Here is a 14,779-nt window from a genome sequence, read left to right on the forward strand (position 1 = left end):
ATTTTTTTCAATTTCCACCACAGGTTTTCAATAAGGTTGAGATCTGGGCTATTTGCAGGCAATGCCATTGACTGGATGAGTCTTTCTCCAAGGAATGCTTTAACAGTTTTAGCTCTGTGGCATTATGCATTGTCATCTTAGAAAATGACAAACATATTTTCAATTGAAGGGATAAGAAAGCTGTCTAAAATGTCAATGTAAACTTGTGCATTTATTGAAGATTTAACCACAGCCATCTCCCCAGTGCCTTTGCCGGACATGCAGCCCCATATCATCAAGGATTGAGGGAATTTTTATGTTTTCTTCAAGCAGTCATCTTTGTAAATGTCACTGGAACAGCACCAAACAAAAGTTCCAGCATCATCATCTTGTCAAGAGTCAAGAATCTGCATTGCACAAGGTGATGATGCTGGAACTTTGGTTGGTGCTGTTTCAGTGAGATTTACAAAAATGACTGCCTGAAGAAACTATCAAAATTCCTTCAGTCCTTGATGATATGGGGCTGTAGGGGGCTAGGGGTTGTACATAAGCTGAGCCCTTTGAAAATTAATCAAGTCCGTGAGTTTTAATGATCTGGAATGAAAAAAATATATTATTAGTATGATCCCTATAGCCAGCATTATGTACTATTCTAAGGCTCTTTTATTGTAAAATGGATAGTGACCTTTTGAACATTTACAGTGCCTTGCAAAAGTATTCGGCCCCCTAGAACCTTGCAACCTTTCGCCACATTTCAGGCTTCAAACATAAAGATATAAAATTTTAATTTTTTGTCAAGAATCAACAACAAGTGGGACACAATCGTGAAGTGGAACAAAATTTATTGGATAATTTAAACTTTTTTAACAAATAAAAAACTGAAAAGTGGCAAGAGGCGTGCAATATTATTCGGCCCCCTTGCGTTAATACTTTGTAGCGCCACCTTTTGCTCCAATTACAGCTGCAAATCGCTTGGGGTAAGTTTCTATCAGTTTTGCACATCGAGAGACTGACATTCTTGCCCATTCTTCCTTGCAAAACAGCTCGAGCTCAGTGAGGTTGGATGGAGAGTGTTTGTGAACAGCAGTCTTCAGCTCTTTCCACAGATTCTCGATTGGATTCAGGTCTGGACTTTGACTTGGCCATTCTAACACCTGGATACGTTTATTTTTGAACCATTCCATTGTAGATTTGGCTTTATGTTTTGGATCATTGTCCTGTTGGAATGGTAAATGGTAAATGGTGTTATACTTATATAGCGCTTTTCCACCTTTCAAGGCGCTCAAAGATAAATCTCCGTCCCAGTCTCAGGTCTTGTGCAGATACCAACAGGTTTTCTTCCAGAATGTTCCTTTATTTGGCTGCATCCATCTTCCCGTCAATTTTAACCATCTTCCCTGACCCTGCTGAAGAAAAGCAGGCCCAAACCATGATGCTGCCACCACCATGTTTGACAGTGGGGATGGTGTGTTCAGGGTGATGAGCTGTGTTGCTTTTACGCCAAACATATCGTTTTGCATTGTGGCCAAAAAGTTCAATGTTGGTTTCATCTGACCAGAGCACCTTCTTCACATGTTTGGTGTGTCTCCCAGGTGGCTTGTGGCAAACTTTAAACGAGACTTTTTATGGATATCTTTGAGAAATGGCTTTCTTCTTGCCACTCTTCCATAAAGGCCAGATTTGTGCAGTGTACGACTGATTGTTGTCCTATGGACAGACTCTCCCACCTCAGCTGTAGATCTCTGCAGTTCATCCAGAGTGATCATGGGCCTCTTGGCTGCATCTCTGATCAGTTTTCTCCTTGTTTGAGAAAGTTTGGAAGGACGGCCGGGTCTTGGTAGATTTGCAGTGGTCTGATGCTACTTCCATTTCAATATGATGGCTTGCACAGTGCTCCTTGAGATGTTTAAAGCTTGGGAAATCTTTTTGTATCCAAATCTGGCTTTAAACTTCTCCACAACAGTATCTCGGACCTGCCTGGTGTGTTCCTTGGTTTTCATAATGCTCTCTGCACTTTAAACAGAACCCTGGGACTATCACAGAGCAGGTGCATTTATACGGAGACTTGATTACACACAGGTGGAGTCTATTTATCATCATCGGTCATTTAGGACAACATTGGATCATTCAGAGATCCTCACTGAACTTCTGGAGTGAGTTTGCTGTACTGAAAGTAAAGGGGCCGAATAATATTGCACGCCCCACTTTTCAGTTTTTTATTTGTTAAAAAAGTTTAAATTATCCAATAAATGTTGTTCCACTTCACGACTGTGTCCCACTTGTTGTTGATTCTTGACAAAAAAATTAAATTTCATATCTTTATGTTTGAAGCCTGAAATGTGGCGAAAGGTTGCAAGATTCAAGGGGGCCGAATACTTTTGCAAGGCACTGTATAAGTATTACCCCAGACCTCTGCACAGTAGGGGAAATATGGCAGGGTTAAAGAATAGTAAAGAATGTGGAGTGATTTATTTTCAAGTATGATTTTTGCTTTATTCAGGACTAAAATGTGTCTTGGTCATTTACTTTGTATGTTTTATATAAGCTATCCAGTTAACCTTGTCATCAACAACCACCCCAAGAAACTTGTTTTCATAAATCCTTTTAATATTCACCCCATCTATTTGTATTTGAACTTGACTATTTTTATTTTATCTACTAAATAACATGAATTTGGTTTAACTTTAAAGATTGGTTTAACTTTAAAAAAAAAAAAAAAACTTTATAGTTTGTTTCTGTCAGACAATGTTTTTAGTTTATTCATACAACAGCTTAAAGTCTCCTTTCAACACAAACTCTCATTCAAATTGTAAATTGTCATACAAGAGAGTGTGCTTTGAAATTGGATTCGGATTGTATATAGACCCTACCCACCGACGTCATAAAACCACGTGCTCGCTGTATGGTTCCGCCCACTTGTCCGTCATTTTGTCTCTGTATTAGCATTGGTTTCAATTGATCGAGGAATTTAAAATGCATTTCATGGAAGACCCGGTGCTTTCTGATGCCGTAAACTCACTGGATGCGTTGCATAAAAGGCGTTATGTCGAAAAGCTTCGTTCTACTGTACATTAATCCACCATTTAAAGCAGGGGTGTCCAAACTTTTTGCAAAGGGGACCAGATTTAGCGTGGTAAAAATGTGGGGGGCCGACCTTGGCTGACGTCCTTTACATAGAACAATATACAGGACTGTCTCAGAAAATTAGAATATTGTGTATTCTAATTTCCTGAGACAGTCCAGTATAAACTGAAGTTGAAGGTCGAGAGACTTTTTTCTGGGGAGCACCTCGTTGTGCTCTAGGAGAAATGTCTCCTGGTCGACCAGCTTTAAATTACTCTTTCCATAATAAATGTATATATCTTAGGTGAATATTGATTTCTTTTTGTTTCTGAATTGTGTGTCGTCATCTCCTGTTCATTAAGTGAATAACAGAACCTGTTAAAATGATTTTTTTCCCTTGAACAAGTTTCCCTTGTGGTTTGATTTACAGAAGCCGAAAAGCACAACGATACTGAAAACACACGACTGGATAGGATATGATCTTGTGACCACATCCGAGACTCCAAAAATAGCCTGGTGGGGCACCGATACCAAGCATTGGATCGGGAAATCACTACTTGAAATCATTAAATCAAATTATGAAGCTGGAAGTGAAATGGCCATGCTCAAAGGAAAATGTATCAAATGGTTGACTGGCTGAACAAACAATTGTTACATACATGGCTGCTGACAATTTACTACAAGGCATACAGTGCACTAGCATTTGCAGTTCACAGTTAAAGAGGAAGCAGGGGTGTGCATGGGGGGGGGCGGAGGGTGCTTGAGCACCTGCCCCATTGCCCCTACATGCCCAAAGTGCCCCTTTTGACTGGGCTTTTTTTTTTTTTTGTGGGTGTGTGTGCTGGCCGACTGTGCAGGCACGCCGACGTGTACTTCAACACCGGATAACAAAAAAAAAAAAATAAATTTATATATGGCGGAAAACACAGACAAGACTGAAAAAGCAGTTTCTGTTCTTGCACACTTCTTTAAAAGAAACTGCAATATTTTAAGCCAAAACAACTGTTGTGTTTGCTAGAACAATATGTCTACTGTATATGCTGCCATAGCAGATTCATAGTGCATTAAGCCCCCGAACTATTTTTTATTTGTCCGTTTTACCCAAGAAACCCCCGTTTACAGACGTCACGCAACCGCTTTTGTTTCAACCCAGTCACTAAACGAAGGTAATTATATTTATTATTCAAAATGTTTGTCATTTCATTATTCACTCGCATATTTTAAACTTTTAAACAAATTACGTCACGATGAAAAATTTGGCATCTGTAAAAAAATCAAGGGTATCTACCTCATAACTATCGCTTAATTGTATTTTTACTGTCACACTTTCCCTGATATGTTAGATGATAAATAATCGATCCAATTAACCCATAAAATCCCCCAAAAATCCGCCTACGGCCATTCGCAGCTGTGTCTTGACACTCGGTGATGCTGTACATGCTACATGGAGTTTTTGGATCAAAAGAAGTTAAGTACACGATAATAGCTCGTTAAAATCGTGGCGTCTTTAATTCTGCACTCGCGTGCTCTCGCATCCAGTTAGGGTTTTGCTGTTTACATTTTTTTTTAAATGCCCTCCTGTTCAAAATTTTTCTTCCCCCAGAAAATTGAAATTTTAAGCTTTCCAATCATGTATCACACATGCTTATCGGACAATTATGAAAGTTGGTCTCAGAGCGGTGCAGTAAGAAAACAAAATGCAAAATATAAATGTGCTAGTTGTTTATTACACACCTTTGTGCTTTCAACAATAGGAGCATTAGCCTATACAAAGCTAGAATTCTCAAAAAGTAGCGGGTATTTAAAGATAATAATCCAACAACAATTTGCCTTTCAGACCCCGAAGAAGAAAAAAGAAGTCCTGTGCTAAAGAGAAAAGCAATCCCAATGACAAAGATTTTAACATGTATTTTACAAATGAAATGCCTCAATGAATCATTTTTTTTTCGTATGAACGGTTTTCAAAAGCTTTATTGGTGGATTTTCTCTAGTTAAAGCGCCACACAGAAATTAATAAATTTAATTATGTAAGCAGGATCTGTATTATTCTTATTATTCAATTACAGGTGTTTTAGCTCATTTCAATTTATTTTATTTAAATGTGCTATTATTTATTTTATTATGTGTTTGTATTTTACAAATGTGATTTAGTATTCATTTATATTGTATATTTTATGTTGTATAACTTTAATTCCGATGTGAATATGAGTTCCTACTTGTTTTGTTGTGGTAGGAGGTTTTGTATCGAACACGGGACCGTGTTGGTTATTATTATAGCAGAGAAGACAACTGTAAATCAACAAAGACAAGTCAACTGTGCCCCGATCTACCACTCAAGAGATCTGATGGACTCAAAAAGTGGGTTACGATTGCATATTAGTTTGAAAATTGACCGGATCCACCGTATTTTTATACAAGTGAACGCGCGGAGTTTGCCCGTCTGGCCGGATTGCCAGGGTCCCGCCAGCCTGGCCCGTTGGAGCTGCGCCAGCGCCGGTCCGGCGGTTCGGCTGGTGCGATTCTGGCGATCTGGCTAGAGGGTCAAATTCCTTCAAGACCTTTAATGAAATTCTAGGACAATTTTAGAAATTTTAAGGCCTTAAAATCAAATTATTGGATTTAAGACTATTATATAATACTTTTTTAAATCCAGTGGATGCCCTGATATATTATAACAAATATTTAATTTGTAATGGGGACACAAATGGCACCCTATAAGTAAAAATGACCCCTTAATCTTTATCAATTTAATGTCAGATCTGACAACATGATTTTGTTGGTGAGTTGATGATTCAATTATTGCTTTCTGTTTGTATGCGTGTGTTCTGTAAAGTACATTGGTTCAGCTGCAACTTTTGTGAAAGAGCAATAAATTAAAAAAAAAAAAAAAAAAAAAAAAAAAAGCTGAAATGAACACAAACGGCAGGAGGTGTCAAGGATAGTGTATCAATAATATAGCTCTTGAAAGAAGGTTATTAGATCTTGAAATGACCGCAAAGTCTGACACCTGGCATTTAAACGTTTTAAGGAACTTCGTGCTTACAACTCACCTCGTTGTATAGCGCACATATATGTAAAGCCGAATTTCCCGATGCGTTCTGAGCACTCATGTCTGCTCCATAGAAGAGAAGGTGTTCCAAGTGCTGCACATGTCCGTAGCGACAAGCCTGAAATCAGAAGGGAGCAAGGAGCACAATGCATATCAATTCCTACACTAGCAGAAAATTTATGTTGCAGTAGAACTATTTAACACTAGATGTCAGTACGCTGCAAATTAAGACTCCGAATGGAAGGAAATGCCCTCAATTTGAACCCACCTGCTGTAAAATTGGGAAATGCATGAGAGCAAACAAGGGATTAATGCTGCCTTCACGGGCTCTAGGAATGATAAATTTTACCACTTGCTAAATGGTAATTACATAGCAGACACAGTCATTTTGGTTTGTTGCATTAGCAAAACTGTTTGGACATATTAATGCATGTATTACAACAAGGGGAGGATGCATTCAAATGCAAACTGTAGGTTTTTGCACCTAAAAATTATAGCAAATACTTGGTTGAAATATGAGCATTTTATAATTGTGTACTCTACGTTTTTATGCATGCATCAAAACAATGGGCAAAATGACGAGAAATCTTTTAAAAACAACAACAACTTAGTTTCCTCCCATGCACAACTACTTGGTCGCTGTTCGTACACCTTTTTCATGGCCAGATTCATTCATTTTTTAAGGACACTCACGACCAAATTTCCAGTTTTTCCAGTACATATTTAAATGTTCTCTAAATATACATACTGTATATATACAGTTGTACCTTTTCTTATGAAATTATTTGGTTATGGAAGTAGTTTCTTAAGTTGAAAATTCTGTAAATTGGGACACATTTTCCATGTACCATATTTTTCGGACTATAAGTTGCACCCAAAAACGCGCAATGAAGAGAGAAAAAAAAAAACATATAGTCACACCGGAGTATAAATCGCATTTTTGGGGGAAATTTACTTGATAAAGTGCAACACATAGAACAGGTATGTCATCTTGAAAGGCAATTTAAAATACAAATTAGGGCTGTCAAACGATTAAATTTTTAATCAAGTTGATCACAGCTTAGAAATGAATTAATTGTAATTAATCGCAATTCAAACCACCTATAAAATACTGTATGCCATATTTTTCTGTAAATTGTTGGAATGGAAAGATAAGACACAAGACGGATATATACATTCAACATACTGTACATAAGTACTGTATTTGTTTATTATAACAATAAATCAAAAAGATGGCATTAACATTCTGTTAAAGCAATAGATGGATAGAAAGACTTGTAGTTCTTAAAAGATAAATGTTAATACAAGTTATAGAAATTGTATATTAAAACCCCTTGTTTCGTTTTAATAAAATTTGTAAAATTTTCAGTCAAAAATAAACTAGTAGCTCGCCACTGATGATATCAATAATTACACAATGCGCGTGCTGAAACCCATAAAATCAGTCGCACCTAAGCGCCAGCAGAGAGCGACAAAAGTTAGTTTGTTGTTTGAGCGGGGCATGTGCGTGAATTGCGTCAAATATTTTAACGTGATTAATTAAAAAAAATAATTAGCACCCGTTAACGCGATAATTTTGACAGCCCTAATAAAAATACAATAAAGAACAACATGCTGAATAAGTGTACAGTAATGATAAAGTTTCATGATACATGGACAACGAAATGCGAATGTGGCCGGTATGTTAACGTAACATGGCTTTAAAGAGTTATTCAGATAATTATAGCTAACAAGTTTACCAAACCATCAGTGTAACTCCAAAACACCAAAATAACGTGGAATAATATAATTATATGTTAATAACTTCACACATAAGTCGCTCCAGAGTATAAGTCGCACCAGCCAAACTATGAAAAAAACTGTGACTTATAGTCCGAAAAATACGGTAAATGCCCTAATCCGTTCCAAGTCCCCTGAAACTCACACATAAATCTTTTATAATGCATAAAAATGGACCATAAAATGCATCGGCGTTCTCCTGCCTCTGCCTTTCCCTCCCTTCTCTGCCTGGGTATCCTCTCTGCGCTCTGTCGCGGGACGCCGGCGGGGGACCCTGACCTGCCCTGGGCTTGGTGGGCCGCTGGGGGTCCCGTGGCATGCTGTGCAGGTTGGGGGGCTGCGGCGGCGGCTCGTGGGCTGGGTGGGTAGACGGGGGTGGGCATGGGGTTGGTGGTGCGTCCCCTCTTCCCATCCCTGAGGGCCGGTTGATGGGAGCGCGGGTGGAACCACCCTGGATCCCGGGGGGGTGACGATGGCTCCTTTGCTGGGCTTCGGGAGGAGGGATGGGCTGCGCTGCCCCCCCCCGCCCTTCCCTCCCCAGGATGGCTGGGTGGGGGCCGTGGCCCTGGGTTGGCGCCCGCCAGGCGTTGCCGCTTGTCTGCTTGGCTTTCGCGTGTTTGGTTGGGCTCGCGTGCGGCTGGTTGTGATTGGGCTCACTCGGGTGGGGGGTCCTTATGCTGGGTTTGGTGGTGGGGCAGCGTAGGTTCGGTTGCCAACGGGCTTACACTCGCAGGGGATTCACACGATTACTGGGTTATAGATCACAGTGCTGATTTGTGTACACTATACCCCTCCCAGTTACTTAGCTTATAGCCCCCCCCTTCTTTCCCTTGTCAACAGACCCCCCCCCCACATGGTGTCAACTGGAAATACATCTAGCTGACGATAGCACGTTAAATGTGTTTCTTGTTGTTGCTTTTCTCTTTCTTTTCTTGTTTTTCTTTTTTTTTTGTGTTCCTCTATAACCCCTTTCTGTTCGCTGCTTTGTCATATTAAATGAGGTATGTTGAATGATCACAATGGGAGCATGTCATACTCTCAATGTGAAACATTACAACTGTTCAGACCAACCGGACACTTATACCTACATTCTCCATGTGAAACAGCTGAACAGGACAAATTAAAAAAAAACAAACAAACAAACAAAAAAAGCATCATAACACGTAAAAAATACATGTTACAATTAGATTATTGCACGATAAACATCAAATCAGAGTTGTGCATAATGTAAAAAAACAAGAATAAAGAATATAACTTACTTACTATTTACTATTTACTCTTACTATTTTTTTTTTTTTTATTAATCTGACTCAGAAATAAAGCTTTGCTAGTTGCAACCAGTGTTGTCAGTAAAGTAATGCGTTACTGTAATCTGATTGCTTTCTTTCAGTAACAAGCAATCTAACGCACTCATTTTTCCAGTAATCTGATTAAAGTTAGGCTAGGTTCATACTACAGGTCTTAATGCACAAATCCGATTTTTTGTCATATCTGTTTTTTTGGTGTGCCCGTTCAGACTGCCTTTGTCCATTGAGACCATTCAAGTATTACGCATGCGCACTAATTCGCAGTCCGACACGCGCTGAGCAAGACGACCCGCATGCGCAGAAGCATCAAATCAAATGACCACACATGCTGGCTGTCATCCGTCATTCCAGGGATATCATAATTTGCTTTTTAAAAAGAGGACACAAATAACAGACATAAATAATCCCAGTTTAGGCTTATGTTCAAAGTATATGGATCGATAGCATGCACGCACTGTCCGTGCATGTCACACACAGATACAGGCAGTTTACCCCGACTCTCGGCCGTGTAAGTAATGTTGAAATATTGCTTATATGGAGCAGACAGAAAACCGATCATTCTCAGGCTTATCCTCAACTCATTTTTATATTTTTTTATGACTGTTGTCGAGTCCGACCCTTCCTAAAAAGCCGTGTTCAAGGCAAGCTAGGCGTTAATGACACACAGCTGCACCGCTACCGTAGCGTCTCTCTCACTTTTTGATGACGTAGTTGCTGCATGAATTCCGATTTGAGAGACTGGACAGTACAGACCGCCGCGACAGTCTGGAAAAATGTGGCCCAGATCGGATTTGAAGCACTTACGAAAGTGACCCAGATCGGATTTGAAAAGGTCCAGTTCTATGTGACTTGTCATGTTCAGACCGTAAGGTTAATGCCTCACTCGAGTCGGAAAAACACGAAAAAATCGGATTTGTGCATTAAAACCTGTACTGTAGTATGAACGTAGCCTTAGGTTCCTTAGTGCCTGTGCGTTAATATTTTGTTGTTGGCTCATATTGTAAGTAGAATGAAGAATACTGTAGTCATGTACGAAGAGCATTTGAATGAAAAATATTGCCCCCCGGTGGCCTAAAATGTCATTGCAAATAATTGACTTTCCAATATATGAATTTTGCCCATAAAATGTTGTCTAAAAAAGTTGTAAAGCAATAAAACAAACAACAAAAATTAACGAAATGAACAAAACATATTTTTATAATGGGTCAGAATTATTTTTAAAACAGATCATGTGACTACCACCTTGGAGATGGTCATTTGCTTTGCTCAGCCCAAAAAAACACCTGAGGTCAGACAAGGCAAGATGGATTTCCATAATTTTTTCTAACCTAAGCTTTCAAAAGCGACAACAACTACTAAGCGAGGGTCAAGGATTTTAGATGTGGATCATGAAACGCCGGAGAGCACCGCTGAGATGGTGAGCGGAGTTTCAGTTTGCTCCACTAAAGACGTTAACCCTAAAAAATGTTCAAAAACAGGAAAGAAAAGAAAAAAAAAAAAATGCTCATTTTCCACGTATTATTATAAATGTTCCTATAAACTTTTTCCTCAGTTAGAATGTGCATTATTGTTGATAAATCTGGTTTAATGAGTAAAACGATGTTAACTTTTGTTGCTTACTTGCAATTAAATCACTTTCTTTTCCAGGGGTAAAGGAAAACAAGATCAGACATGACAGATATGTGATCATTTTACATTGATATCGGAGTGAATATTTAATGTGGTGTCCTAGTTTTTTGCACATGACTGTAAATTAATTTTTAAATGCATTTATTGCTCTTGTGAAATTAAAGTGCAATTCTGTAGAGTGAAAAGAAACACTCAGTTATTTTGTTTGTATTCCAATTTCATGCTCTTTGGAAAGTGTAATCTGTGACAATGGGTGTGCAGGTCAAAATTTTCTTTTTATTGCAACCATAAAGGCTTGTTTCTTTGTTTTACATCTCCTATCATCATTCTGCAACACTTTAAATGTTTGTTATTCGGTTAATCCACTAATTGAACTAATTAATCAATAGATCAATCCATTCCTTAAATAATCGATAGCTGCAGCCCTAATGATTACTCTGTCTGAAGAGTGACAGATTGGGGAAAGAAAATAATTTGGATGAGAGCAGAGAGTGAGATATAAGCAATTTGATAAAACTGATGGTCCAAAACACATATGCACGCACACAGTCTCTCTCTCTCTCTCTCTCTCTCTCTCATTCTTTCGCTCTCCCCCAGGCAACACCAACACTGTGTTGGAACACACACCGAGTGGAGATGCTCACAGTGTTGTCATAGCTGCAGGGCCATGTGCCCAACATGCCTTTTATCTTCTTTAGTGGGGAGCAGCTGTCACACTGTGTGCCTATGTGCTTTCATTCTGCTCTCCCAAAGCAAGCTAGTCCAAATAACTTAACAGTCTAAATTCCTTCTGTGAAAATGAGCACAGCTTGTGGTGTGCTTGTGTGTACCTGGTGAATTTCTTGCCAGCCATTCTCATCCTGGCAGCACACGGAGGCGTGGTGGTTCAAAAGGAGCTCCCCGCATCCCGGGTCTCCTCCTACTATGACGCTGTGATACAGGGGAGTCAGACCACGGCTGTCCTTGTAGTCCGGAGATGCCCCTAGCTCCAACAGTGTCTGGAAAAGTAGGTATATGGGGGCAATCCAAAACAAAAAGGATACAAAGAAAGAAAAATTGCAAAATTATTGGACAAGCTGTAACAACCATCACAGTTTCTAACTAAGCTTCAACTCTGAAAAACTACTTGACAAAGTTAGTGGTGTTTTTAAGTGTCAAAATTGAATAAGCAAATGTGTAGCTTACTGGGGATGTCAAAATGTCAAATCCTCTTTCAACACCACTAAATAACATCATAACAAAACATACACTGTTGGCCAAAAGTATTGGCACCAGTGCAATTCTGTCAGATAATGCTCAATTTCTCCCAGAAAATGATTGAAATAACAAATGCTTTGGTAGTAATATCTTCATTTATTTTGCTTAAAGTGAAAAAACACCAAAGAGAATGGAAAAATGGATAATTTTCATTTTACAAAAAAACTACAAAAATGGGCCGGACGGAAGTATTGGCACCCTTTGAAAAGTCATGTGATGTTTCTCTAATTTGTGTAATTAACAGCACCTGTTACATACCTGTGGCACATAACAGGTAGTAAAATACCGTAATTTCCCGAATATAAGGTGCATCCGTGTATAACGCGCACCCCAAATTTACTTGTAAAATCTAGGGGAAATTATTGTACCCGTTTATAACGCGCACCCTAATTTTAGCACCAATAAATAGAAGAATACAAGAAAACAGAGCTCATGTACAGATACAGAAATGTCATTTTACTGACTGGTGAAACACAGCACAAGCATAGCACATTGGTAGTTTAAAACATTACCATAAACTTACAATATGTACGTTAATAATATGATTTGACAACTTCTCCAACTTACCAGAATCCAGAAGAAAACAAAACAGATTTGACTTTTCTTTTAAAGGCTGCTGTATAACTTGCTCGTTTCATCATGATGAATAAATATTTCTTCCATGGATTGATACGGTGAAATAAAAGTGGGCACTGAAGTCAGAAAACGAAAAGCGCATCGCTGTGTGTAACAAGAGGAACTATTGTTATTTGGGTTTGAGTTTCCCAAGGGACAGATATAGTTGACGTACACAGGAAGTCTGTGTTGTGTTACGTTTGTTATGGTCCGATTTGCCGAGTTGCAATAAACGTTGACTCAAATGAGTTCAAGAAACTAAATTCTGTGCTTTATGAATAGTGAAAAAAAAGCAGAATTTAACACAGACGAAATCATTCGACCAATCAGTGTGGTATTACCGAAACAAAATGGTGACATCATGAACCGTAATGGTCGGCAACTGATCGTCGCATACGTTTTCTGTAACGCAACATGGTCGTGTCAATAAAAAAAAAATCTGTCTTTAGATATACATATATATAAAATATATATATGTATTTCTGTCTCCATCCATGTTCCCGTGTATAATGCGCACCCATGATTTTACAAGTTCATTTTGGCGAAAAAAGTGCGCACTATATTCGGGAAATTACGGTAACTAAATCACACTTGCAGCCCGTTAAAATACATTAAAGTTGACTCAACCTCTGTCTGTCCTTGTGTGTACCACATTGAGCATGGAGAAAAGAAAAAAGATCAAAGAACTGTCTGAGGACTTGACAAGCAAAATTGTGAGGAAGCATGGTCAATCTCGAGGCTACAAGTCCATCTCCAAAGACCTGAATGTTCCTGTGTCTACCGTGTGCAGTGTCATCAATAAGTGTAAAGCCCATGGCACTGTGGCTAACCTCCCTAAATGTGGATGGAAAGGAAAAATTGATGAAAGATTTCAACAAAAGATTGTGCAGATGGTAGATAAAGAACTTTGGCTAACATTCAAAACAAGTTCAAGCATTCCTGCAGTCCGAGGGTACAACAGTGTCAACCCGAACTATCCGTCGGCATCTGAATGAAAAGGGACTCTATGGTAGGATACCAACCAGGAAGACCTCACTTTTGAACCAGAGACATAAAAAAGCCAGGCTGGAGTTTGCAAAAACTTACCTGAGAAAGCCAAAAACGTTTTGGAAGAATGTTCTCTGGTCAGATGAGACAAAAGTACAGGTTTTTGGGGAAAAGGCATCAACATAGAGTATACAGGAAAAAAACAAGGCATTCAAAGAAAAGAACCCTGTCCCCACAGTCAAACATAGCGGAGGTTCCCTAATGTTTTGGGGTTGCTTTGCTACCTCTGGCACTGGACTGCTTGATCGTGTACCGGAAGCGGTTGTTCGCAGTTATTTTGTCTAAAGGTTGTGCTACCAAGTATAAAGCTGATGGTGCCAATACTTTTGTATGTCCCATTTTTGGAGTTTTGTGTAAAATGACAATGATTTATCTTTTTTTTTCATTCTCTTTTGTGTTTTTTCATTGCAAGCAAAATAAATGAAGCTATCACTATCAAAGCATTTGTAGTTGCAATTATATTTTGGGAGAAATTGAGCATCAACTGACAGAATTGCTGGGTGCCAATACTTTGGCTAGCAGTGTATATGACTGATGATAAATCCTAATTTGGGCTGTTCGACTAATCTATTTTGAACTGAAACCGACTAATCTCAAAACCGCAGCGTTTTGGTTGATCTAAGCCGCCGTTGTTTGTTCTGCATTTCCGCTTCCTCCCACGAGGGTGCGCCGTCTTAACAAGAACACCATAAGCCATAGCTATTGGCGATTGTGCTACTTTTGTCCGGCCAACTTTGGACACAAATTGCATAACGCCATGGCCAGTGTTGTTAATAACGGCGTTAAGAGTATAACGGCGTTACTAATGGCATTATTTTTTTCAGTAGTGAGTAATCTAATTAATTACTTTTCTCATCTTTGCAACGCTATTACCATTACTGAGGATGTAAAGGCGTGCGTTACTATGCGTTACAACGTTAGATGAATGACGGAAGAAAAGTGAGAGACGCGGACTCACGGAGAAAGCAGAGTGGAAGTGGGGAGGAGGAAATGGAGTTGTGATGCCGTTGCAAACGTGATGCTCCGGGTGGCTCCAATAAAACGTGACTGTAGC

The 14,779-nt window shown here is 39.1% G+C and overlaps 1 protein-coding gene across 3 annotated transcripts in view; it reads right to left on the minus strand.

Moving 5' to 3' along the window:
* LOC130917256 (SH3 and multiple ankyrin repeat domains protein 2-like) overlaps positions 1-14,779 on the minus strand; it is a 525,263-nt gene that overhangs the window by 363,549 nt on the left and 146,935 nt on the right. For all 3 annotated transcript variants that reach the window (XM_057838487.1, XM_057838477.1, XM_057838497.1), the window contains exons 7-8: positions 11,637-11,804; positions 6,093-6,209 (exon numbers count right to left, since the gene is read on the minus strand). In XM_057838487.1, coding sequence (XP_057694470.1) covers positions 6,093-6,209; positions 11,637-11,804 — 285 coding nt within the window. The remainder of the gene's footprint in view (positions 1-6,092; positions 6,210-11,636; positions 11,805-14,779) is intronic.

This window comes from Corythoichthys intestinalis, chromosome 1, assembly GCF_030265065.1.
Source record: "Corythoichthys intestinalis isolate RoL2023-P3 chromosome 1, ASM3026506v1, whole genome shotgun sequence".
Lineage (NCBI taxonomy): Eukaryota > Metazoa > Chordata > Actinopteri > Syngnathiformes > Syngnathidae > Corythoichthys > Corythoichthys intestinalis.